Source organism: Vigna unguiculata, chromosome 9 (assembly GCF_037176805.1).
Source record: "Vigna unguiculata cultivar grain cowpea cultivar isolate G323 ecotype 2 chromosome 9, ASM3717680v1, whole genome shotgun sequence".
Taxonomy (NCBI): Eukaryota; Viridiplantae; Streptophyta; class Magnoliopsida; order Fabales; family Fabaceae; genus Vigna; species Vigna unguiculata.
In genome coordinates, this window is record NC_140800.1 from 613,633 (window position 1) to 636,812 (window position 23,180).

The following is a 23,180-nucleotide window of genomic DNA, read 5'->3' on the forward strand; positions in this document are numbered from 1 at the left end:
CATCACGGGGATGAAAGTGAAAGCGTTTATTCGTGAATCATAGGTAAACTCCCAAGTATTTTCAACGTTCTGAAACTGGTGTGCAGATTTATTTTCTGATATGTATTTGAGATCCTAAGGGTTGGATTATAATAGCGAATGAAAGAACCAAAAAAATAGTGTTCCAAACATTATCGGTGAATAACAAAAAATGAATGGATATTTTGAGCTAACGATAAAGTAAGAAAGTGAGAGATTCTTTCGTCCGTGAGTGTCCATAACTCGATTCTAAAACGATTAATAGCTCTCTCTGTTTTTTTCTTTAAATTATTTTATCTTCTACGTTTGTAAGTTATGGCGTGTAATATATTTTAATGAATGTATTTTAGCATCTACAACCACACTAGTAAATGGGACCAACCCAGCCACCACCCACTGAGCCTAACTACGTGTTACACTCACTCACTCTCTCTTCTCACGAACCTTGTTATGGTTATATAATTAACCGACGTGGAAACGCAATCATCAAAATTTTATTTTTCTCTCTGCGCCCCCACACCGAAATCAAACTCTGCAAAAGACGCAACGTTCCATCTATATATATCCCACACCACTCACTATCACTCTTCACTCCCTCTTCTTCCTTTTCATTTTTTTCAATCCATGGCTTCTCAGAACCACAAAAAATTACTACCCATTTTGCTAGTGCTGCTCTGCGTCGCACTGTCCTTCCCAAGGCCAACCCAGGGGAGGGTGCCCTTTGCATGCGACCCTAGCAACGGACTCACGAGGGGGTTCAAGTTCTGCAACACGCACGTCCCCATCCACGTGAGGGTTCAGGACCTCATAGCCAGACTCACATTGCCGGAAAAGATCAGGCTCGTCGTCAACAACGCCATCGCCGTGCCCCGGCTCGGTATCCAGGGCTACGAGTGGTGGTCGGAGGCGCTTCACGGCGTCTCCAATGTGGGCCCCGGCACCAAGTTCGGTGGGGCCTTCCCCGGCGCCACCATGTTCCCCCAGGTCATCACAACCGCTGCTTCCTTCAATCAATCTCTCTGGCGCCAAATCGGACGGGTCAGATATCTTTTTATCCTTTCATTCATTCTGCTCCTCTTTATTCTATCATATCCCTCGCACGAAACTCATAACCTCAACTTTTTCAATATTCATTTCGGTTGGCTAATAAATAACTAAAAGTAGATTCCTTTATTCTCCTTTTCGGCCATTCATCATAATTTTACTCATTTATCCATCACCTTTTATATCCTTAATTAATACATTACATACATTTGCATGCATGCCTTTAATACAATTCCAATATAACACCACACACACACGACCCACTTAGGTAAAAGTGCCTTCTGCATATCATCATCATCGTCATCGTCATTACATGTTTCTATTTATAGTGCTCTTTCACTTTAATTCAATGATATGACAAATAGATAAATTCCCACATCTTGAATAATTACTGTGTAATTATAAAAACTTTTCTTCTTTTGTATAAAAATTCACTATATATATTACTTTGGTTAATTACTTACTTTCATAAGTTTTGAATGTACTTTCAAGTTTTGACTCGGTAATAAAATAATCGAATCGGGACTTTTTATACATTTTTCTACTGTTTAGTAACAAAACATCTGAAGAACGACAGAAAAAGTTTTTGTTGGACATGTAGATAAAAAAGGGAGTGGATATATATTTTTTTTATGTTTTCATCCAAAAAAATTTTATGTTATTTTTCTGAATGCGTGTGTATATATATGATTAAGAATGTGGTGGTACTGTTTTAGCACTCGTTATACACTCACCTGATTTAGCTAATTTACATGGTAGCTGACGAATTGTGTCCCAACCACCATGTGGCTTGCATGCATTTTAATATGAATATATGAACAATCTGACAATAATGTCATTTTAAAGGTAAAGAAAATGATGATAACGTTGAAAATTCATGAACCTAAATTGTCAGCAACTAGAGGGTAAAAGAAGTCCATTACGCCATTGATTCATTCATTAACTACGAAAGCAACAATAGATGGTGGTTTCGCTTGTCCTTGTCTTCAGTCTCTCTTTACGTCATTAGTTAAATATTCATCGGTTAATAAGATTGGAATAATAATTAGTTTCACTTTGGTGGTGATTAGTGGATCCTTTTCATACTTACATCTAAGTTAAATATATGTTGAGGAGTCGTAATTTCTTTTACGTGTATTCACTTAAAAAGTTTTCCCTTCAAAATTAATTAAGGTTAGTGAAGATACAAATCAATTATCTTAATTTGCATGCTTGAAGTTGTTGACTGAAGCATGAAATTTGATCTCATCTTTATTAATTATTTGTTTGGTGAATAATTGAAGAACAAAGTAGGTCTTCGATGTTGCCCACCACACCACACCAACCCCTTGCCAAAACTTGCGTTGATCTTTCCACAAACGTCTTTTTGCTTTTCATCCTCGTTTTGGTCCAGGGCTATACATGGCTAATGATTTTAATGATCATGAAAAAAAGTTGCGATTATTGTTGTAACAACGAGAGTAAGTAATAGCCAATTACATTAGCCAAAGTTGTTATATTAATATATTATTGGTGAAGTGAAGTTCTTCTCTTTAGATGAAGTGATGATGAAAAGAAAAACCATTGGATGCTGATTTGAATATTTACTTTGTGATATTTAGATTCCAGAAAATGTCAAAAATGGGGTGTTTTGTTTGTCTCTTAGTGTCAAAAGCAACTTTTTATTATTCCGGTTGGTAGTTTTAGCTAAGAGACAGAGAATAAACCGAGAGATAAAGATTTTTCTTTTCAGAAAAAAAGAAAAGAAGAGTGTCTATTGAAGCAACTAGGCAGAATCACAGTGGTAGAGCCAGATTTAGGAGACAATGGTAAAACAAAAATATCTCTATATTTTTTTTAAAATTTTGAATGAACTAATTAAATCTCTCTCTAAAAAAATAATTAGGATTTAATATGATAACATTCTAAATAACTATTATTGTTATTTTAATGTTTTAATTAATCACATGTGTACAAAATATATCCAGAGGGTCTAACATTTTTAATATTTCAATAAGTTTTAATGAATAAAAAAAAAAGGATAAACATCTAAAATGGTCCTTCAGAATCGAAAGCGATGATTGGTGGATATTTGTTTGATTAAGATATTCATATAAACAAGTACTTGATATTTAAAATACATGTATAAATTTGTATTTATATTGAATACGAAATGCCACATACCTAAATAGATACGTTTTCCAAGAATTCATGATACTTAAATGAAAACTTTAATGAAGAATTGATATGTCGCATATTGAATTCATAGGTAGTAATTTAAGTATATATTTACTAAAATAGATGTACCTAATGTATGGACCTACAGCTAGAATCGAAAAAAAAAATGTAGGTAATTAATGATGCATGAATAATATGCAGGTGGTGTCTGATGAAGCAAGGGCAATGTACAACGGTGGACAGGCTGGTTTGACGTATTGGAGTCCCAATGTCAACATTTTTCGCGACCCACGGTGGGGCCGCGGCCAAGAGACTCCCGGCGAAGACCCAACCCTCGCCGCAAAATACGCCGCCAGCTATGTCCAAGGTCTCCAAGGCGACGGCGCCGGCAACCGCCTCAAGGTCGCTGCTTGTTGTAAACACTACACTGCCTATGACCTTGACAACTGGAACGGTGTCGACAGGTTTCATTTCAATGCCAAGGTATTATTATTATTATTTCTTTCATTATTTGTCAAATTATTTTTACACACGAAATTGTTGGCATTGTGGAGTGCCTCCAATGATCACATGTTATGGCTATGTTATGTCTATCTTTCTATGTTGCCGAGGAAGCAAGGCTAAATGTGTGTATATTAATAAAGTGGATCTACCTGTCCATGTTGTCCTTTCGATTTAAATTAGTTGTTTTTGTATGATTCAAGAGAAAAATGGAACTCATGCAAGTTGTTGTGACAACGACTTCCCCCCACTTGCAAATTAGTTGGATAAGTCACACCACACAATTGCCATAAACCCCTTCTATTTTCCCCACATTCATTATGGTGTGACGTGACCTTAATCAAAAGGTGCCAATAATAATAAAGCAAAAACAAGCCTTATCTTAACCTAAATAAACTACTCAAAGTAAATAAAAAGGGCGGGCTTTAAAGCCCAAATAAAACCATGGGCCCAAATTGAAATTGTGTTGTGGGATATTTTTTCACGTGCAGGTAAGCAAACAGGATCTGGAGGACACTTACGACGTGCCATTTAAAGCGTGTGTTTTGGAAGGACACGTGGCGAGTGTGATGTGTTCTTACAATCAGGTGAATGGCAAGCCCACGTGTGCCGACCCTGATCTCCTTCGCAACACCATACGCGGCCAATGGGGCCTCAATGGGTTAGTCCAATATACTCAATTGGGCTTTTGGGTTTCCATTTTACCGATTTTCTGACGATATTTTTTTTATTATTCACTAAAAATAGGTACATAGTCTCGGACTGTGACTCGGTTGGGGTTTTCTATGACAACCAACACTACACTAGAACACCCGAGGAGGCCGCAGCGGAGGCCATAAAAGCGGGCCTGGACTTGGACTGTGGCCCATTCTTGGCCATCCACACCGATGCTGCCATCAGGAAGGGACTCATTTCCGAAAACGATCTTAACCTTGCGTTGGCCAACCTTATCACGGTCCAAATGAGATTGGGCATGTTCGACGGCGAACCCTCGGCCCAACCATACGGAAACCTGGGCCCCAGAGACGTGTGCACCCCGGCCCATCAAAACCTGGCCCTTCAAGCAGCCAGAGAGAGCATTGTTTTGTTACAAAACAAAAGAAACTCCTTACCACTATCCCCTGCGCGAATCCGCACCGTAGGTGTCATTGGACCCAATTCGGACGCCACCGTTACAATGATAGGGAATTATGCGGGTTAGTTAACCACTTAACAAGCTAATAATCAACAATTAATATCCTATTTGTTATGAGAAAAATGTTAATATGGAATTAATTAATTGTGGTATAGGTGTGGCGTGTGGTTATACGAGTCCTTTGCAAGGGATTGCGAGGTATGTGAAGACTTCACATCAAGTTGGATGCAGGAATGTGGCTTGTAGGGGAAACGAACTATTCGGGGCAGCAGAGACCGTGGCTAAGCAAGTTGACGCCACTGTCTTGGTAATGGGCCTTGACCAGTCCATAGAAGCCGAAACGAGAGATAGACTTGGGCTTCTCTTACCGGGCCTTCAGCAAGAGCTCGTTGCCAGGGTGGCTAGGGCCGCCAGAGGCCCAGTCATCTTGGTGATCATGTCCGGTGGCCCGGTTGATGTCAAGTTTGCGGTAAACGACCCAAAGATCAGTGCCATTTTGTGGGTTGGTTATCCTGGTCAAGCCGGAGGAACTGCCATAGCTGACGTCATCTTTGGTCAAACAAACCCAGGTAAATTTAGTCCCACATCGGCTTTTTCATCGGTTTGTTTTACATAACGTGTGAATATAAACGTAGAATATTCTGATTGAGTTTTTGTGACGCAGGAGGAAGATTACCCATGACATGGTACCCTGAAGGGTATCTGTCTAAGGTACCCATGACAATCATGGACATGCGTCCGAACCCAGCAACAGGGTACCCAGGAAGAACCTACAGATTCTACAAAGGGCCTGTGGTGTTCCCATTCGGACATGGATTAGGTTACTCAAGGTTCAGCCACAGCTTAGCCATGGCTCCAAAAGAGGTGTCGGTGCCCTTAGCCACTCTCCGAGCGTTGACAAACTCAAGCCTTTCGAGCGAAGCAGTGAGGGTGAGCCACGCCATTTGTGATGAAACATCGGAGATGGAATTCCACGTGGACGTGAAAAACGAAGGCTCCATGGATGGCACCCACACCCTTCTCGTATTCTCGAAACCACCACCTGGGAAATGGTCTCAGATCAAACAACTGGTGAACTTTGAGAAGACCCATGTTCCTGCCGGGTCGAAACAGCGTGTGAAGGTTGGTGTTCATGTCTGCAAACACTTGTCCGTCGTGGACCAGTTCGGGATTCGAAGAATCCCATCTGGTCAACATGAACTCCACATTGGTGATCTCAAGCATTCTATTTCTGTCCAAACTGTGCAACAGATTAAGAACTGAAGCATTCGTTGTGCCATTGATTAATCCTCTGTCAAGCAAATTTGACAGCTCTAGCCAAGTTTTGCAAATAGCAAAAAAACATCATATGAAGAATAAACAGAAAGAAAGATGTTACTATAATCTGTAAAATGCAAATGTAAAATAAGGATATATAGGTCACAACTGTAATTTGTAAACCATGTATCATTATTATTCATACTTCATATGTGAAAAAGGGATTTAAACAAACTTCAAGTTCTCTTTTTTCTCTTTCTTTCTTTTTTTTTCTCATTCAATCTTGTTTGAAACGTATCATACATATTTTTATTAGACAATTGAACCAATTTGGTCAACTTCAAAATGCATGACTGGTTAGAAATTTGAATCAACATGTGTTCGTTGTTTAGGCAGATGAATTTGACTAATAAATGTATTTGACAACTCATAGTAAATCAAATTTAAAGTTTAAACCAATTTCTGCTCAGAAATATAAAGTAAAATAACAAAAATATGAATTTTTAGGTCAATTCTTTTGTCTGTTTGTGAAGAGAGAGAGGTTGCTTGAAGCTACCAGAGTTGCACTTTGAGTAAACTTCGTTTTCTATATTAAAAGTTAAATATAGGTAAGAGAATCTACACTAACTCTTAGTTAACAAAATGAACTAAACCCATAATAAAACTGATACATTAAAGAACGGTAACTTAAAATAAGTTATTCCTTGTAAAAAAACACAGTAATTTGGTAAAAAATCAGAGTCACAGGCATGGTTGGTACCACGATGGATATCTATAAATGGTGAGAGGTATTCATTTGCAATTAATTAAGAACAGGAGATAAGGATAGGACTACAGTAGGACAATAATTTTGTACGGATTAAATCCACCGTCCAATAATTTTACACTTTTATGATATATATATATATATATATATATATATATATATATATATATATATATATATATATATATATATATATATATATATATATATATATATATATTCTTCCCCATTGTACATTTACAATTCTCAATAGAAAAGAGAGAAAAAAGAATATTTACATGTTTTTTTATCATAAAAAAATACAATAGTAAGAAAAGAAAAGGACAGAAATATGATAAGATGATTGAAATGATGAAAAGAGACAGTGGAGGTGATAGTTTTGAAAATAAATAATATAGTTTTTTGAAGATATATTATTAATGTGTTAGGGTGAAATTAATAATTGTAATAAAAGGTTAGAGTAGATGAATGAAATATTAATTGGGGTGACTGTTATTGAACACGAAAAATAATTGTTAGGTGGTGATAGTGTATCTTAGGCTTAGCTGGTGGATCTTGTGGTTAAAGTATCTCTACAAAATAGAGTGTTAGCTTGATAGAAGTTGCTGGGGCCTTTGACAAGTGGCAATTGTACAACATTTCCTAATTTCCACATTTTTTTATTTTTTTAATAAAACTTTAGAAGTTTAACATGTCATTAGATTAACTAAATTTAACATATTACATGTTAAATATGTTTTTTTCTCTTAATTTTCAATAAATTTTAAATTAGTCTATTTTAAAATTTTGGACCAATTTAGTCTTTTATTTTTCGAAATACGTGAATTTAGTACTTTTAATTAAATTTTGTTAAGTTTATTTAACATTTCGAACGTGTTTCATAATAATATTTGACTTAACATTAAAGTGAAAATGTGTCAAACAATATAAATAACTGAAATATAATTTTGAAATGCACTTGAAATGTCAAATAAACTTAATAAAATTTGATTAAAAGATTAAAAGAACTAAATCTACGTATTTCGAAAGATGAAGAACTAAATTAGTCCAAACTTTTAAAATGAACTAATTCTATAATTCACTAAAAGTTAAGAGACAAAAACATATTTAACTCTAAAATAAATATTGACTACATGATTATGAATTAGAAATGTATTTTTTTTATCTGAAATTTTTTGTTGCATAATTGTATTGCTAATCCAATATTGAAAGGTTTAATTTATCTGACAGTATTTAATACATACATATATAAATTATTTAAACAAGTACATATTCTTAAAAGAATTTAACGTCTTCTTAACACTAAAAACCATGAGATAAATATTGATTGATACAAGTAGAGTATTTTTTACATATTTTAATCAAATGGCCCATTCAAGACCGATTGAGGGTAACCCTTGAATTGAAAGGACAAAAGAAAGTAATAAAACATATTTCTTTTAAATCTTTATTATATTAAAATGAAAATCTGTATACATAGATACCCTTATTTAAAAAAAAATAGTTTCAATATATTTTTAAAAAATTACAAGTAAAAAAAGTATATATATATATATATATATGTATGTATATATATTTATATTATATAATATTCTCATTGTTTATTATTTTGCTTTATAAAATGTGAAAATTGACAACATATTGTGATATAACTTTATTTGTTGAACTGACTATGTTGACCAAAATAAAAATAAAAATAGTATTTCATTGCAATAAATTATACTAATTTCAATAATTCTGGCAACATTAAATTTTGTATTGAGCCGGTATCATAATTGATTGTAACAATCTTTATCACATTAATAGCATACGTAATTTAAAATTAGTATTGTTGTATTCATTATAATTAATAATTGGACCTTAAGTATTAATTATTTAAATTATACTACAATTATTATATATTTATACTTTTTAAATAATCAGTAATATAAAAGCTAATTTTTGAAAAAAAATCATACTTTTATTTTTAATTAAAAAAATAAGCATAACGAGCGAACGGATTTACGAATTAAGATCCATTTTATTAGATTTAGACAAATGCAAATTATAAAATAAAAAACTCATATATATAATTAAACTTTCAAATTTTAAATTTTATTATTAAGAGAATAACGACTAATACAACATGATCACTCATAAACTTAACTAAGATATATGTTAATATAATAATGAAGAGTAATTAAAGCTTGTAAAAATAAGTTAGGTAAGACTTGTTTTAGAGATAAATTTTTAGTTAATACATTGTATTACGTTTGCGCAATTTGCTGTGTTTTTAAGTGAGAATATGACACTTGTGTAAGGTAATAGTAGAAAGGAAAAGACAAATAAAATTAGGAAGACATTTTTTACTACTACGTAATTATAGAATTGGGTGTTACCAGTTGTACATGTTTACTAATATAACTAATGAAATTTAATATATTTATTTAAAAAATTAATTAACATTCCAAAACTATACATAAAAATATATTTAATAGCATTATTTTTAGCTTATACTTATATTAATGATTTAATATTTTTTTATATTTATTTTTGACTTAATAATAAAAAACATTCAAGAGAAGGTACTCTATTACGATCAATAGTAAATTACAATGACAAGATAATATTATTCGGATTTGATGGACTCTCCACTCACAATATTTTATTTGATTGTCTTGATGGTGCTTATTGGTTTTTCTCCAATATCTTGAAAAACTAAAAAACAATCAACCGTTTTTGACTTTTTTGTAGAGACTGATTATAGTTCCATGACAGCGACTATGTAAATTAAAATGACTCAAATAGTTAGTTTGTGATTTAGGGGCTATTGATTCTAAAGGGGTATAATTATATTCTGATAGTAAATCAACATTACATATAACTCAAAATCTGATTTTTCATGAAAGAACAAACTACATTGAAATTAATTGTCATTTTTTTTTTTCATAATGGAGTTGATATCATTTGTCTTTCAATATCTTCACCAAAGAACAAATAATGCATTTTTCATGAAAAAACAAACCATGTAAGTAGTAATATTTTACAAAAGTTTGAGAAAAACACAATTTGAGTTTGTTCTTCATAAGTTAGACATTCAAGATTTGTATGCTACAATTTGAGGGGATATTGAAATACTATTATTATGACTATTTATTTTATCATATTATTGATTAAGAGATATATTCTTAACTTATATATGAGCATTACGGTGACATTTATGAACATTATTTGATGGGTATGTTTAGTAATTGTAATTTTGTCATACTTTGTAGTCTTTGAAATTTTATGCAAAACTATAATTTGTTCTTGTTTTAAATTTTGATAAATATTTTTATCCATAAACTTTAATAATGAATTGATGTAATCCTCTTAATCCAATAATATTGATTTTTTAGGTATTAAATGATGTTTCAAGGTGATTTTTGAATTGAACGTGTTAAACGATGTAAATAAATCAAATAACAACTAAAAACACCGTTTGATACGTCAAAAAATATAATGTAATTGAGATGGAATGACAATATCTATTTATGTGTAAAGTTTGAAAACCAAACTATATCAAAACTCGGGACAAGAACAAATTTCAATTTTCTATCTTTCACACTATATCCATATATATAATAAAGGTAAAGGTAGAGTAAGAATTTGATAATAATAACGTCTCTTTAAATTTAGTTGTAATTATAATCGGAAAAAAACAATACTAAAGTTTCGATACACCTCTAATTTACTCATCACAACTTTTATTAAACATTAATTATAACCATCTCAGTTACACTTCTAATTTGTCAACCACAAACATAATAAAAAAATAGTAATAATTACCTTAAATATACTTCTAATTTGAATGTTATTAAAAATCAATATTAAATTAAAATTAAAGTATCCAAAGATTAACAAATTTTAACATACAAGTATTTCCTATAAAAAGAATTACGTATTTATGATATTTTTATTACACTTAAAGATATCAAATGCCATGCGAAGAACATTTCCTAGATTAAAATAGTATTATTTAAAGTTGAACTTTATCAAAAATGAATATATTAAATAAATCATAAATTTTTATTCTAATTAGTCTTACTAATTTTAAGGGGTAATATAAATAATTTTTAAAATTACTTAACTTTTTGGTATTTGATTACAGGTAACGTTTTCGAAATTACGCAAGGGGGCTCATATACCTTAGAATCGACTTTGAGATTTAAAATTTGGTATTATTGTTAATTTTCCTTTTAAAGTTTTTTTTTTTTTAATTTTCATTAAATAAATTTTAATAACGATTACATTAGTTTAAACTTTTTTTTCCTCTGGCTTTGGCCTTAGCTCTTTAAGTGATTCTTAACATGTTATATTATATATATATATATATATATATATATATATATATATATATATATATATATATATATATATATATATATATATATATATTTAAATATATTAATCATAACAATCAAAATGTTTTATACCATTATATGAATACATGTAAGGTAATAATGTCAAGTAACAAATACCTAAAAATAAAAACTATTAAAGATTAAATACAAAATTACTAAATTTATTAAAAAAAATACATTTAAATAATTTTATTTTCATTAGTTACTTAAACTATGATTAATCGAACCAGCTTAAATAGTTAGTTTTTTTTAATAGTTAAATATGTCCACTACATTTATGAACCAATATTAACAATTTTTCAAACTTCCACCAATTTACATATTCTAAATACCTTTAAGTTAATTTTATCAATTTAACAGTTAAAATTAATAAAATTATATCTTATATAGATATTAACTAATTAATTAATTAATATAATTGGGTTATCAATGTGTGAGAGTCAACTCTAAAACCTAACTGTGGAACTGATTCATCAAAATCTCCTCTACTATTTATAAGTCAAATTAACGTTCAATTTTGAAATCATTATTGCTTAAGATCTCACACTACATAGTAGTTCTAAACAAACATTGGAATATTAGGGTTTTTGAGTGAAAAAAAGAAACGATTTAAAGATATAATAATAAGATGACATGAAATCGTAAGTGAGAAAGTGTCGGTAATGAAGATTAGCAGCACATGAGAAAATTGTACGTTTGGGGTATCAGATGGACCAAACGATGCTGATATTCTAACGTCTCAAACTACATCACTTTCTCTTCTTCTTCTTCTTCTTTTTTTCTTCACCATTTTTCATTTTCAAAACCATTTCTTAAACCAAGTCACACCAACAATAATTTCCTTGGATCTGGTCTCACTTTACAAAAATTATAAATGTTCAACAAAATAAAACACGTGCCATCTAGCCACTGCAAAACGCCCACGTAAACACTTTTATACGAATGGATATTAGACATAAAGGATCCAAATTTAAGTAATTATTATTATTATTAATATTTTTTGGTGCCTTATTTCTTAGCCTCTCTTCGTATAAATGGACGCATATTCTTATCTAACCCTCTCACTCATACCCCTTATACCTCATTCTCTATACTTTCTTCTCTTTAACACTTTCTCTCACTTTTTTCTCCTTCTTGCATCTCTACCTTCCTCTTACCACAAGGTAATTATCAACATCATCACCCTTTTATCTATTTTCATTTCTTTTCTTTTTTTTCTGTCTTTTTATATAATTGAGTATTCCCTTAAACCATTTGCTTGCAACTACTTCCTCCTTGCTCGATTGGGAGACTACTCTGTTTCTATTTCTATTCTCTGTTTTCTCTTCCTCTGTTTTTCTTCTTCGCTTTTCACACAAATCAAAGGTTGCATTTTTGCAGATGAATAATAGTCTAACTTTGAATATTAGTTTCTCTGGCTTTTTTTTACTCACCAATTGGGTTTGTTGAATAGGTAAACAAAAAATGTCAGGATGTGACAAGGAAGACTATTTCACCGCCCAAGATGCTGAGGTACGTAACACAACCAAACTCCAATTCCCATTTTTTTTTTTTACATTTTTCTGCAAAAGGGTCTTCATTATTTTCTTCAGAATAATATTTCGATATAGGAGTTAGAAATAGGATAAAAGTTGCGTGGTTTCATGGTTGTTGTGAATAATGTGAATGAATGCTGTGTGTGTGAAATGAATGACATTGCAATTTGAAAAACTGGAACAGGGCTACCACACGTAATGCAAATAACACCAAAAACTAGAGAAGAGAATCAGACGGAAAATCTAAGTGTCTATTTCTGATTCAGTGACAGAACTGAACTGCACGTGTCTGTTTTCCTTCGTGTACATTACATTGTACCCATGTACTCCTTCATCATGTACTTTTGTGCCGTGTATCATATGGGTACCTCTGTTTTTTTTTTTTTTTTTTTCGATTAGGTTACAGAAATATCAAACAAATCATCACGCGTGATAGAGAATATTGTGTAAATTCAAAGTGAGATTCGAAATGAAGAAAAGAGAATTTAGGGTGAAGATATTTTTGGTGGTGCTCCAAAATTGTCGGTTACTCTGTTCTAGGTTTTAAGGTGTCCCTACCAAAATTGATGCTTACAAAACTCACTGTGCAAAACAAAACAAACCTAACCAGCTTTTGGGCTGTCAAGCAAATCATGTGAACTTCGTTTTCCCCCAAACATCACCTTCTCATGGCCATCATTGGAACATAAAAACAGAACATTATTAAGGTATTATGGAATATTCTCTTTCCCCACCCACGTGAAAGGGTTTTCTTTCTGAGCTGCGTTTAGCTCAAGAGACTCTTTCAAATTCAATTTAGGCTGTAATTAGGTTAGTGATAGAATTGGTCAAATGTTTGTGTTTTTTTTTTTTTTTTTGTTGGTTGACAAATAGGTAATTTTAGCTTGTTGGACATCTTTGTTATGCTTTCAAGATTCAAATTAAAGAAGGGTCCAATTGCACAAAATAATTTTCCACTAGGAAAACATTGACTGGTGTACAACGAATACCTTTTCTGATATCATGGTTTTTCTTGTTGAAGACAATTCTATTTGGTGGTTGGTGAGATATGGTCCCAGGATTCAAAATATAACATCTGTTACCTTTACATTGTTTCGTTTTGGTCATCAACTATCAATTTTTTAACATTACATTCTCTTCCTTTTCTTTTCTTTTCCTTTCTTTTGGTTTGATTTTACAATTTCTGATATCAGACAACATCTGGGGGGAAGTATGGTACACTTGTCCCAAAGAAGAAGCCTTTGATATCGAAAGTAAGCCAATGCTGGAAAAATTAACTACATTTTCTTTTTCATTCTTTTTCACATAACACATTCATTGTTTTGATTTCTTTCTTACTCAGTTGTATCTAATTAAACTCTATGCTTCTTTTTGGGTTTAAAAGGATAATGAAAGAGCCTTCTTTGATTCAGCAGACTGGGCATTGTGCAAGGTATATTTGAATTTCACTTCTTAAAACTGAGAAATTACTTTGATAATGTTCCAAAACCTTTTCTTTTCCACAAATATAACTCTTTGTTGTGTCTAATCTCAACAGCAAGGTGCTGGAGTGAATCAGCAATCTACAGCAGCAGTGGAGACACTGCGACCAAAACTACAAGTATGTTTTGGAATTTTAGTACTAAGCATATTAAGTTTTGGAGTTTCAGGACTAATCATTAAGTTTTGGAGTTTTAATTAACTAATTTTGTTTTGTTTTTTGTTTTTTTTCTTACAGAGAACTCCACACCAGCAACTCCCTCCAAGACGACCTGCATGCACATCTGGTTGAGATAATTTCGTGAATAACTCTAATATGTAATGCTCCAACTGCAGTAATTTTTTGCAGCATTTGCATCATGAATGTGTAATAAATAATTTAAAGTCCATTGAAATGCAGGGAGAATAGATTTAATAAGTGGAACAAGGATTGCTCAGTCAATTTCAGTGTTGCAAAAACTAATGATGTTCCTGATCTCTATGTATATTACAATTTACTTCATGTTTTCTATTAACTAGCAGTTCAATAATAGTTTCATTTCGATTCCCTTTTGTTTCTTCCTTTCGATCTGTTGAGTGCAGTAGGAATTGCAGATAGAACAGGATCAAATCTCAACATAACATGAAATTGGGAGAAAATTCTTCACTTAATTATCCATCAGTAATACTAAGTTTAGATAAATCCTTAAACATGATTACTCTCAAAGTCATTTTAGTCCTTAAATCATATTTTGATTACAATCTTAACCTTTCATTGTAAGCTAATTCCTTTGTAATAGAATGGTTAAATATGTTTTTTTTCAATCAACTATAATACAAAATCGAAATTGATTCCTCCTTTAAATTTTAATTCTGTTTGGTCTCCAAATTTTAGAAATGATTGAATATAGTTCCTTTACCTCAACGAGATTGACGTGTTAAACGGTGCTCCAATGTTGTATACCACGTTTTTCTTCCATTTGAAATCCTCATTTTCCATCTACTTCATCTTCATTCTACCCCTAATTTTTTACAACAACATTTATATGCATCTTTGCCATTCGTTTTGACCTCCGCAGTTAATCATACGACTATCGAAGTTTCAAGGATGGACTAATTTTAATTTTGTAAAAAAAAAAATTAATCCATTTTACAATGTTTGAAACAAAAGACTAAGTCCTTCTAATTTAACGTAAAACTAAGAATCCAACACAAGAATAGAAACTAGAAGATCAAACAGTAATCTCAAGCAAATTTCATTTTGACATGTTCATCCTTTTAGGCAATCTATGAATCAAAATTTTCCACGAAAAGGCTAACAACTTAATCAACAGTAAATTTGGAGAGAAGAAAAGCATATCAATTTTTGTAAGAATCTGGCATCTAACTTTTCTGAAAAGTTTGGTACATTGCTTTTAATTTATGAAAGAAGTTTGATTGTGAGCATGTGAGATTGTCTAATTTCCGTACTGATCAGTCGTCTGAGCTTTCATTGCAAATAGAGAGTGAAGCCAATAAGTTTCTGAGATAAACCAATAACTCACCTTCATACACAAGGAATCTCTTCCTCAATCTCTGTTTCATGCTTAAACATTATGTGACAGCAATCACCCTATGTGGCCTACACCAACATGTTTATCTCCCAATAATTGATGATACAACCTTTGGACCCATCACAAATATATATCATCATTTCATAGTTTCCTAGCCACTCCTTTTTGAAACCATTTTGGATTTACATTTCTCACATGTTTGATACTGCATAGGTCCCTCCACCATGTTAGAGCAAGTTTAAGGATTCCACCTGTGATTGTCCATCACAAACCCAAACACTCCCTGTAACATATAATACAAAGCTTCTCCTTTTTCAACAAGAAACATCATCCACTTTGGATCCATTTTGCCTAAGCATCTAGCTTTTCAACAAGACTCTTCCACTTCCCTTTGGATAACATACTTTATATATTTACTAACTCCACCTTTCTCTTTCTCATCTTCCTACAACCTCCACAAAGAAATCATCATCATGCAAGCTTAGCGATGTATCTATAGAGCATCAAATACAGTTCAACAAGAAATTCAAATATAGGAAAGACAAAATACAAAAAATAGGAAAGAAACATAAAGCATAAACACTCAATCATAAAATGATTGATAAGTTAACAAGAACATATATTACTTTGAATTAATAACCGGTAGAAATCCCACATTGATTAGAAAAAGCGAGTTTATAATATATAAATGAGTTCAAACCTCATTTTACAAATTTTTTAGGGTTGAGTTAGACTTAAAGTTCACTTTTTAACATGGTATCAAAGCATGAGTTAGATCTATCCTAATGAGATTTTTTGTTTGTTGGGTCTATTGTGTCACCTGTTATCGAGAGATTTGTTTTTTGTCAGACTTATCATAGTCATGAGTTAAGCTTAAAGTCCACCTTTTGTGTTAGAGTCATATAGAGTCTATCCTAGTGAGATTTGTTGTCTGTTGAGCCTATTGTGCCACCCGGAGGATTTGTTGTTTGTTGGACCTATCAGAGTCATGAGTTATACTTAAAATCCACATTTTAACATGGTTTTAGAATCATGAGTTAGAGTCAATTCTAGCGAGATTTGTTGACAGTTGGATCTATTGTCCCATCTACTATCAAGAGATTTATTATTTGTTAGACAGAACTATCAGAGATAAGATTAAAAGTCCACTCTTAACATGGTATAAGAGACAATAGTTTGAATTTATTCTAATAAGATTTGTTGTTTATTGTGTCACTCGCTATCTGCAAATTTTTTGTCTTCGACCTATCGTATCACATATTATAGTGTCGCTATCGGACTATATTGAGTTAAGCTTCAAGTTCATCTCTTAACAATATCAAATATGAAAATTAAAGTTAGGAAGAATTTCACTATAATTAAAACTATTTATACAAGTTAATAAATTACTACTTATATCGAGGATCTAGTTAAAGTTACTCCAATAATCTAATTAATTAAATTCATGGTCTAACAAATTATTTAGGGTTAAATATGTTTTTGGTCCCTCAAGTTTGAGCGAAATTTGGGTTTAGTCCCTCATCAAAACTTTTGACCAATTTAGTCCTTCATCTTTCAAAATGCGTGAATTTAGTCCTTTTAACCAAATTTTGTTAAGTTTATCTAACATTTCAAACGCATTTCATGATAGTATTTAAATTATTTATATTGTTTGACACATTTTTGCTTCAATGTTAACTTAAATACTATCATGAAATGCGCTTGAAACGTCAGATAAACTTAACAAAAATTGGTTAAAAGGACTAAATTCACGCATTTTGAAAGATGAAGGACTAAATTGGTCAAAAGTTTTGATGAGGGACTAATTCCAAATTTCGTTCAAACTTGAGGGACCAAAAACATATTTAACCCAATTATTTATAGACTTTTCTAACTAATGTTTACACAAACATAGAAATAATTATAAAACATTACACAAAAGTCTAGTACAATATTAGCTATTTAACTTCATATGTAGGCAGGCTGAAGTGTCTTTATTTATTTATTTATTTATTTTTTAACTTTGTTAATTCTTTAGACTTTTTACTTTTGAAGAGAAATAGAAATACAATGACGAGTTTGTCAACACAGAATTCAATATTACAAATTGAAATGCATACCTTTCTACGTAGCTAACCTTTCTATAGGATCTATAATTAGTTACTAAGTAGCTTGGCTTCTTAGATTAGCTTTCGACCTTACACTTAAACAATTAAATGGACTACTCCTAATTTTATATCTTTTCACATGGTAGCCTTATGTCATTACTTCTATAATGTATTTTTTAATGAATGTCCCATAAGTGTCTTTCTAAAAACATAATTTTTTAATGGTGAGATATCAAATCCATTCATGAAAATAATTTTAAAAATTATAATTATATTTAAAAAAATAAGAATTAAATTTTGTAGACTAAATTCAAAAAAAAAAAAAAACTTTTCCAAAATTTGTTGAGAAAGTAAATTTAAACAATTAAGAAAGTAAATTAAAAGAAAATAGTAATGATAAATTAGTCGGAGGACTTTTAATTCATTAAGCATTGATACTATCGGTAAAGAATATTTCTTGAATAAATCGTAAATCATTTATAAAATTAATTTCATCTCTTCTATATTTTGTAATGGATGAATTTACATGTGTATAAACTAAATAAATCATAAATAAATTCTTTCGTCATCTTTAATTTAAAATATGATTCACAAATGATCTATCAATTTTTCTAAAGATACAATTTAAAACTCCCTTAAGTTTTTTTTTATTAAATATGTTTTTGGTCCCTCACCTTTCAATAAATTTTGGAATTAGTCCATTTCGAAACTTTGAACTAATTTAGTCATTCATTTTTCGAAATACGTGAATTCAGTCATTTTAATCAAATTTTGTTAAGTTTATTTGACATTTCAAGCACGTTTCATAATAATATTTGAATTAACATCAAAGCAAAAATGTGTCAAACAGTATAAACAACTCAAATACAATTTTAAAATGCATACGAAACATCAAATAAACCTAATAAAATCTGATTAAAATGAGTAAATTCATGTATTTTAATAAATAAAAGACTAAATTAATCTAAAATTTTAAAATAGACTAATTTCAAAATTTACTAAAAGTTAAAGGACAAAAACATATTTAACTTTTTTTTTTCTAGTATCTTACAACAATCACTTAAAAATATCATGCATTCCTCTTTTCACGTGGGAAGGTATTTGAGAATCTGCTCTATACATAGTGAGTCGGTGACATATAAATTAAAACTCACCAATACACTGTTTTCGAACAAAAAAGAAATTAGCAAAAGTAAAAGAGAAAAGAAAAACTTGTGGTTAATAAATAAGCAGGTGCATTTGTGTTTTGACGGCAACAAATGTTACTTAAGGCTGTAAGAAAAGTATTACAACACAAGTAAAACAAATTTTAGGTTTGATTTATGGAACAGAAGAAGAGAAAAGTTGGTGGCTTGCAATACAACTGCTACCCTGTCCTCATATTTTTAGTCATGTCTTCCATTAATTTTAATGGCGACTGCCATCAAACCCTTTGACTATAGTTTTCCTCTATCATCAAAAATTTCTTCTCATTTATATCACTTAATATCTCCCTCATGATGTCCAATATCATTAAATTAAGTATAGAGTTAAATATGTTTTTGGTCCTTTAAATTTTAGTGAATTTTAGAATTAGTCTATTTATAAACTTTGGACCAATTTAGTCATTTATCTCTGAAAATACATGTTTCGTATGCATTTCAGGATTGTATTTGAGTTGTTTATACTGTTTGATATATTTTTGCTTTAATGGTAAGTTAAATACAGTTATGAAACGCACTTCAAATGTCAAATAAACTTGACAAAATTTTGATTAAAAAGATTAAATTTACGTATTTCGAAAAATGAAGATTAAATTGGTCCAAAGTTTTGAAATAGACTAATTCCAAAATTCACTTAAAGTTAAGGAATAAAAACATATTTAATCCTTATATATATATATATATATATATATATATATATATATATATTTTGAAATCTTTCAATACCAATTAATGTTAGTTTAAGATTTATTTTCTAAAAAGTCTATTCTTTATTGAATTTGTCGATTTAAAAATATATAAATCTTCATGTACAACAATGTCTGAGGTCAATGTTTATTTGTTATCTTCTTAATTACGTTGAGCCGTTTATCCAGTTGGAGGTTAACTGTGATTAGAAAAACACATGCAAGACAAAGAATGAATATGTTCATGCGCAACTTCGCTTTATTAATAAAGTGTGATTAAGAAAAAAGTGAATTTAAGTGGTTGGTAATGCTGTCAACTAATTAACTGTTTCTTGTAGTTATGTGCAACCGTGGTAACTTTGCATTGCTATATAGTGTGCTCAAATTCAATTATTTTCCAACGTAAAATTTTGGATATTGTACGTAATAATAAGCGTGGACGATGGCATTCGGAATCAGTTTCAAGCGTTGGATTTTAGCTTTTGTTCTTCTTTACGTTTGTGTGTTTGGGAAAAACTTTGGTACGCCATTAACAACATTAGATGAAACTTTGTTTTATTTGATTTCATTATTTTTTTTTTTCGTTTCACGTATTAAGCCATATTTTGACAGGATATGCTGATGAGGACGGGTCGGAGGGAGAGGATGGTGGTGATGGTGAGATCGGTGGCGGGTTCGACGGTAATGGTGGTGGAATCGGTGGGATCGGTGGGGCTGGTGGGGCTGATGGTGGGTTCGGTGGTGGGGCTGGTGGTGGGCTCGGTGGTGGGTTCGGTGGTGGTGGTGGGCTCGGTGCTGGGGGCGGAGTTGGTGGTGGGCTTGGAGGCGGTGGTGATCCTACTCAAATTTTCTCTAGAGCTTTGCAATGTTTCAATGATAGATATGTGAGTGCCTAATTTATACTACTTTTTTTTTATAATTTTTTTCCTCTTTTCTTATTTTACATATTACTTTTAGTCCTTCATTTCAAAGAGTTGAGCTAATCATTTTCATTAGAGTATTGACTATAAAATTTGATGAAAAAAAAATCTTTATAATTAATTAAAAATTCACTAAAAAAAAATCGTGTATTATCGAAGAGGCTCTTATCCAATTACTTCTGGTCATTCCGAATTTTATTATTTTTAATCAATTTTAAATGATCACGAAGAGATGGCCAGTCAAAACATCTCAAATAATATATTAGTAAATTTCTCATAAAAAAGTTATTAATTAGTAGTCTGAAATAATTTATTTGAGCCATATATTGTGTATATATTACTAATTTTTTTCTAGTAAAGTAAAAAAACAATGAAAAAACTTGAATATCTATTATATAAAGATTGATTGAAATCTAAACAAATGACAATACGAAATTATGTATAATTTTTCCTTTTCATGTTTATATAAATTTACAAAATTGTATTGCTAAACCCCCTTAAATTTTGGTCAAACTATACAAAATGCTATTCTAATCTCAATTATAGTTTCAGTTTAACCTTAAACTTGGGGGATTGTTTAGTAATACAGAAAAAATAAAAAAGAAAAATTTAAAACTCTACAGTTAAAACTTGAAGGATATATATATAACACTGTAAAATATTTACGAGTGCATGCATGTACTGAACTTGGTCTTTTTTTCAAATAAGGGTTAATTGTTGTGATAGAGTTTGATATTTTGGTGAGGGGTATCAGATATATAGCAGGTGTGAAGAATCATGCAGATTAAACGAGAAAGGAACCCTGAACGTGCCTAAAGAGAAAACTGATATGTTCTGTCAAGGACCATGTCTGTCAGAGACTAACTTGGTCCTCAATTGTCTGAACAACGTTTTCAGCAACTTCATGTTCTACAACAAAGCAACCATACACGACATCAGAAACACAATCGAAGCTGCATGTGGCTATGGCTCTCAAAGAGGTACATCTTTTGCTTTAATATTGCAGATCGAAACAACTTCGTCATGTTCATGTTAGAAATTTAAGTATGAGTTTAAGTCCCGACGGTGAATAAAAATGAGAAAGTAGATCGATATATAAGGATAAAAATCTAAAATCCATTGTCTTAACATTTTTTGTTAAAAGTGATGTCAATACTTTATATGGTTGGATTTAAGTCTCATCGGTGTTGTATTTTTCGAGTAAAACTCTCTCTATAAACCTAACAATCGGTGCTAATGTTTTGGTAATGCAGGAAACTTCAATGTGGCAGAGCACATTCAGAATGAAGGAAACAATGCTGCTCCAAAGGCTACTACTAAGCATGCTGTAATGGGACTTGCTGTTATCGTAATGGGACGAGCTCTGTTACCTCCAAATTTCACATAATATTATGCTCATAACACTTATCTATGCTTCGGATTTTCAGTTTTATGTGTAATTAATCACTCATATGATATGTAGTATAATAACCTATATACATGGGAAAACAATAGGTATTATGTGTGTATTATGTGTGGAACTGATTAATGATATATTAACTATTTCGTATTGGAGCATTTTAAAACCTCTATATCCATTTTATTGATGTTTACTATATTCTTTTTCCATAGTCTTCTGTTATATAAAAATGATTTCTTCATTAAGAGAACAATTATTTTAATAGTTTATACGATCCTATATCTATCTCATTTGGTGATGTTAAACATAACAGAAAAAACCCAAAAAGAAAAAACAAAAGATTATTATGATGGGTTGGGGCATTCCGAGAATCGAACTCGGGACCTCTCGCACCCAAAGCGAGAATCATACCACTAGACCAAATGCCCACCTTGAAATTGTAAATATCCTTTAATTAAACATTATTATTATTTTATATTGTTATTATACTGTTATAATTATCAAATATATCTACTATATTATCAGTTCTGAAGTACTGTTTCCCACTTTTCACATTAAAAAATATCTTTTCCATGAAAAATTGATTTTGCAGTGCAAATTCAAAAACCAAAAATTTGGAAACATTTTGTCCCCTAGAAATTGAGATATGCTTGTACAACCAAGGTAAAAAAGGTTTGGGTAATTTTGGTATCATTTTTTGGTAGCTAGCTTAGGAGAGGTTTTGTTATGCAATCAGAAATCCAGACTTAAAAACTAGGGGTGGCAATGCGGGCCGGCCCGCCCCGTTTAGGCCCGCCCCGCATAAGGCCCGCATATCGCGGGCCGGCCCGCCTCGCCCCGCACATTTTATGCGGGCCGCATACTCTGGCCCGCCCCGCATACACGTTGGCCCGCGGGCCCGCGGGCCGGCCCGCTTTTTTTTTTATTTTAATTTTTTAATTTATTTATTTTTTTTATGATAAAACTTTCAATGTTTAAAAATTGGAAAACTTTAAGAAGTTCACAAAATTAAGTAAAGACTTTGGGGAATTAGATGATAAATTGATAATTCAACATTTTCATCATATTCATACTATGACA

General features: G+C 31.4%; 3 protein-coding genes and 1 non-coding gene across 5 annotated transcripts; 3 read left to right on the plus strand and 1 right to left on the minus strand.

Annotated features, from left to right (window-relative positions):
* The first annotated feature begins 625 nt into the window (after positions 1-625).
* LOC114162984 (beta-D-xylosidase 1-like) lies at positions 626-6,346 on the plus strand. The gene is made up of 6 exons (XM_028047017.2): positions 626-1,056; positions 3,421-3,702; positions 4,212-4,381; positions 4,468-4,916; positions 5,011-5,424; positions 5,520-6,346. Exons 1-6 carry the CDS (start codon positions 643-645, stop codon positions 6,116-6,118), a joined length of 2,328 nt encoding a protein of 775 aa, XP_027902818.1. The 5' UTR covers positions 626-642; the 3' UTR covers positions 6,119-6,346.
* Positions 6,347-12,268: 5,922 nt separating this feature from the next.
* LOC114162751 (cAMP-regulated phosphoprotein 19-related protein) lies at positions 12,269-14,822 on the plus strand. Of its 2 annotated transcripts, XM_028046718.2 has the most exons (7): positions 12,269-12,423; positions 12,714-12,772; positions 13,989-14,048; positions 14,180-14,227; positions 14,333-14,395; positions 14,513-14,592; positions 14,675-14,822. In XM_028046718.2, exons 2-6 carry the CDS (start codon positions 12,725-12,727, stop codon positions 14,564-14,566), a joined length of 273 nt encoding a protein of 90 aa, XP_027902519.1. In that variant the 5' UTR covers positions 12,269-12,423; positions 12,714-12,724; the 3' UTR covers positions 14,567-14,592; positions 14,675-14,822. The 2 variants fall into 2 exon arrangements, with proteins under 2 accessions (XP_027902519.1, XP_027902517.1); XM_028046716.2 differs by having other exon boundaries at positions 12,270-12,423; positions 14,513-14,822.
* A 5,263-nt stretch (positions 14,823-20,085) lies between these two features.
* Positions 20,086-22,258, plus strand: LOC114162853 (uncharacterized). The gene is made up of 4 exons (XM_028046834.2): positions 20,086-20,302; positions 20,394-20,665; positions 21,456-21,681; positions 21,955-22,258. Exons 1-4 carry the CDS (start codon positions 20,224-20,226, stop codon positions 22,086-22,088), a joined length of 711 nt encoding a protein of 236 aa, XP_027902635.1. The 5' UTR covers positions 20,086-20,223; the 3' UTR covers positions 22,089-22,258.
* A 198-nt stretch (positions 22,259-22,456) lies between these two features.
* On the minus strand, positions 22,457-22,528 carry TRNAP-UGG (transfer RNA proline (anticodon UGG)). Its single transcript has one exon. It is a non-coding gene; the product is annotated as a tRNA-Pro (tRNA).
* Between the last annotated feature and the right edge of the window lie 652 nt (positions 22,529-23,180).

What these genes read in the sequence shown, in the direction of transcription:
- LOC114162984 (XM_028047017.2), top strand. Translation starts at nt 643, where the DNA reads ATGGCTTCTCAGAACCACAAAAAATTACTACCCATTTTGCTAGTGCTG. An exon ending in TCTGGCGCCAAATCGGACGG is followed by an intron (nt 1,057 to 3,420) that starts GTCAGATATCTT and finishes AATAATATGCAG; the next exon opens with GTGGTGTCTGATGAAGCAAG. An exon ending in GGTTTCATTTCAATGCCAAG is followed by an intron (nt 3,703 to 4,211) that starts GTATTATTATTA and finishes TTTCACGTGCAG; the next exon opens with GTAAGCAAACAGGATCTGGA.
- LOC114162751 (XM_028046718.2), top strand. Translation starts at nt 12,725, where the DNA reads ATGTCAGGATGTGACAAGGAAGACTATTTCACCGCCCAAGATGCTGAG. An exon ending in CAGACTGGGCATTGTGCAAG is followed by an intron (nt 14,228 to 14,332) that starts GTATATTTGAAT and finishes TAATCTCAACAG; the next exon opens with CAAGGTGCTGGAGTGAATCA. An exon ending in CACTGCGACCAAAACTACAA is followed by an intron (nt 14,396 to 14,512) that starts GTATGTTTTGGA and finishes TTTTTCTTACAG; the next exon opens with AGAACTCCACACCAGCAACT.
- LOC114162853 (XM_028046834.2), top strand. Translation starts at nt 20,224, where the DNA reads ATGGCATTCGGAATCAGTTTCAAGCGTTGGATTTTAGCTTTTGTTCTT. An exon ending in AATGTTTCAATGATAGATAT is followed by an intron (nt 20,666 to 21,455) that starts GTGAGTGCCTAA and finishes GAGGGGTATCAG; the next exon opens with ATATATAGCAGGTGTGAAGA. An exon ending in TGGCTATGGCTCTCAAAGAG is followed by an intron (nt 21,682 to 21,954) that starts GTACATCTTTTG and finishes TTGGTAATGCAG; the next exon opens with GAAACTTCAATGTGGCAGAG.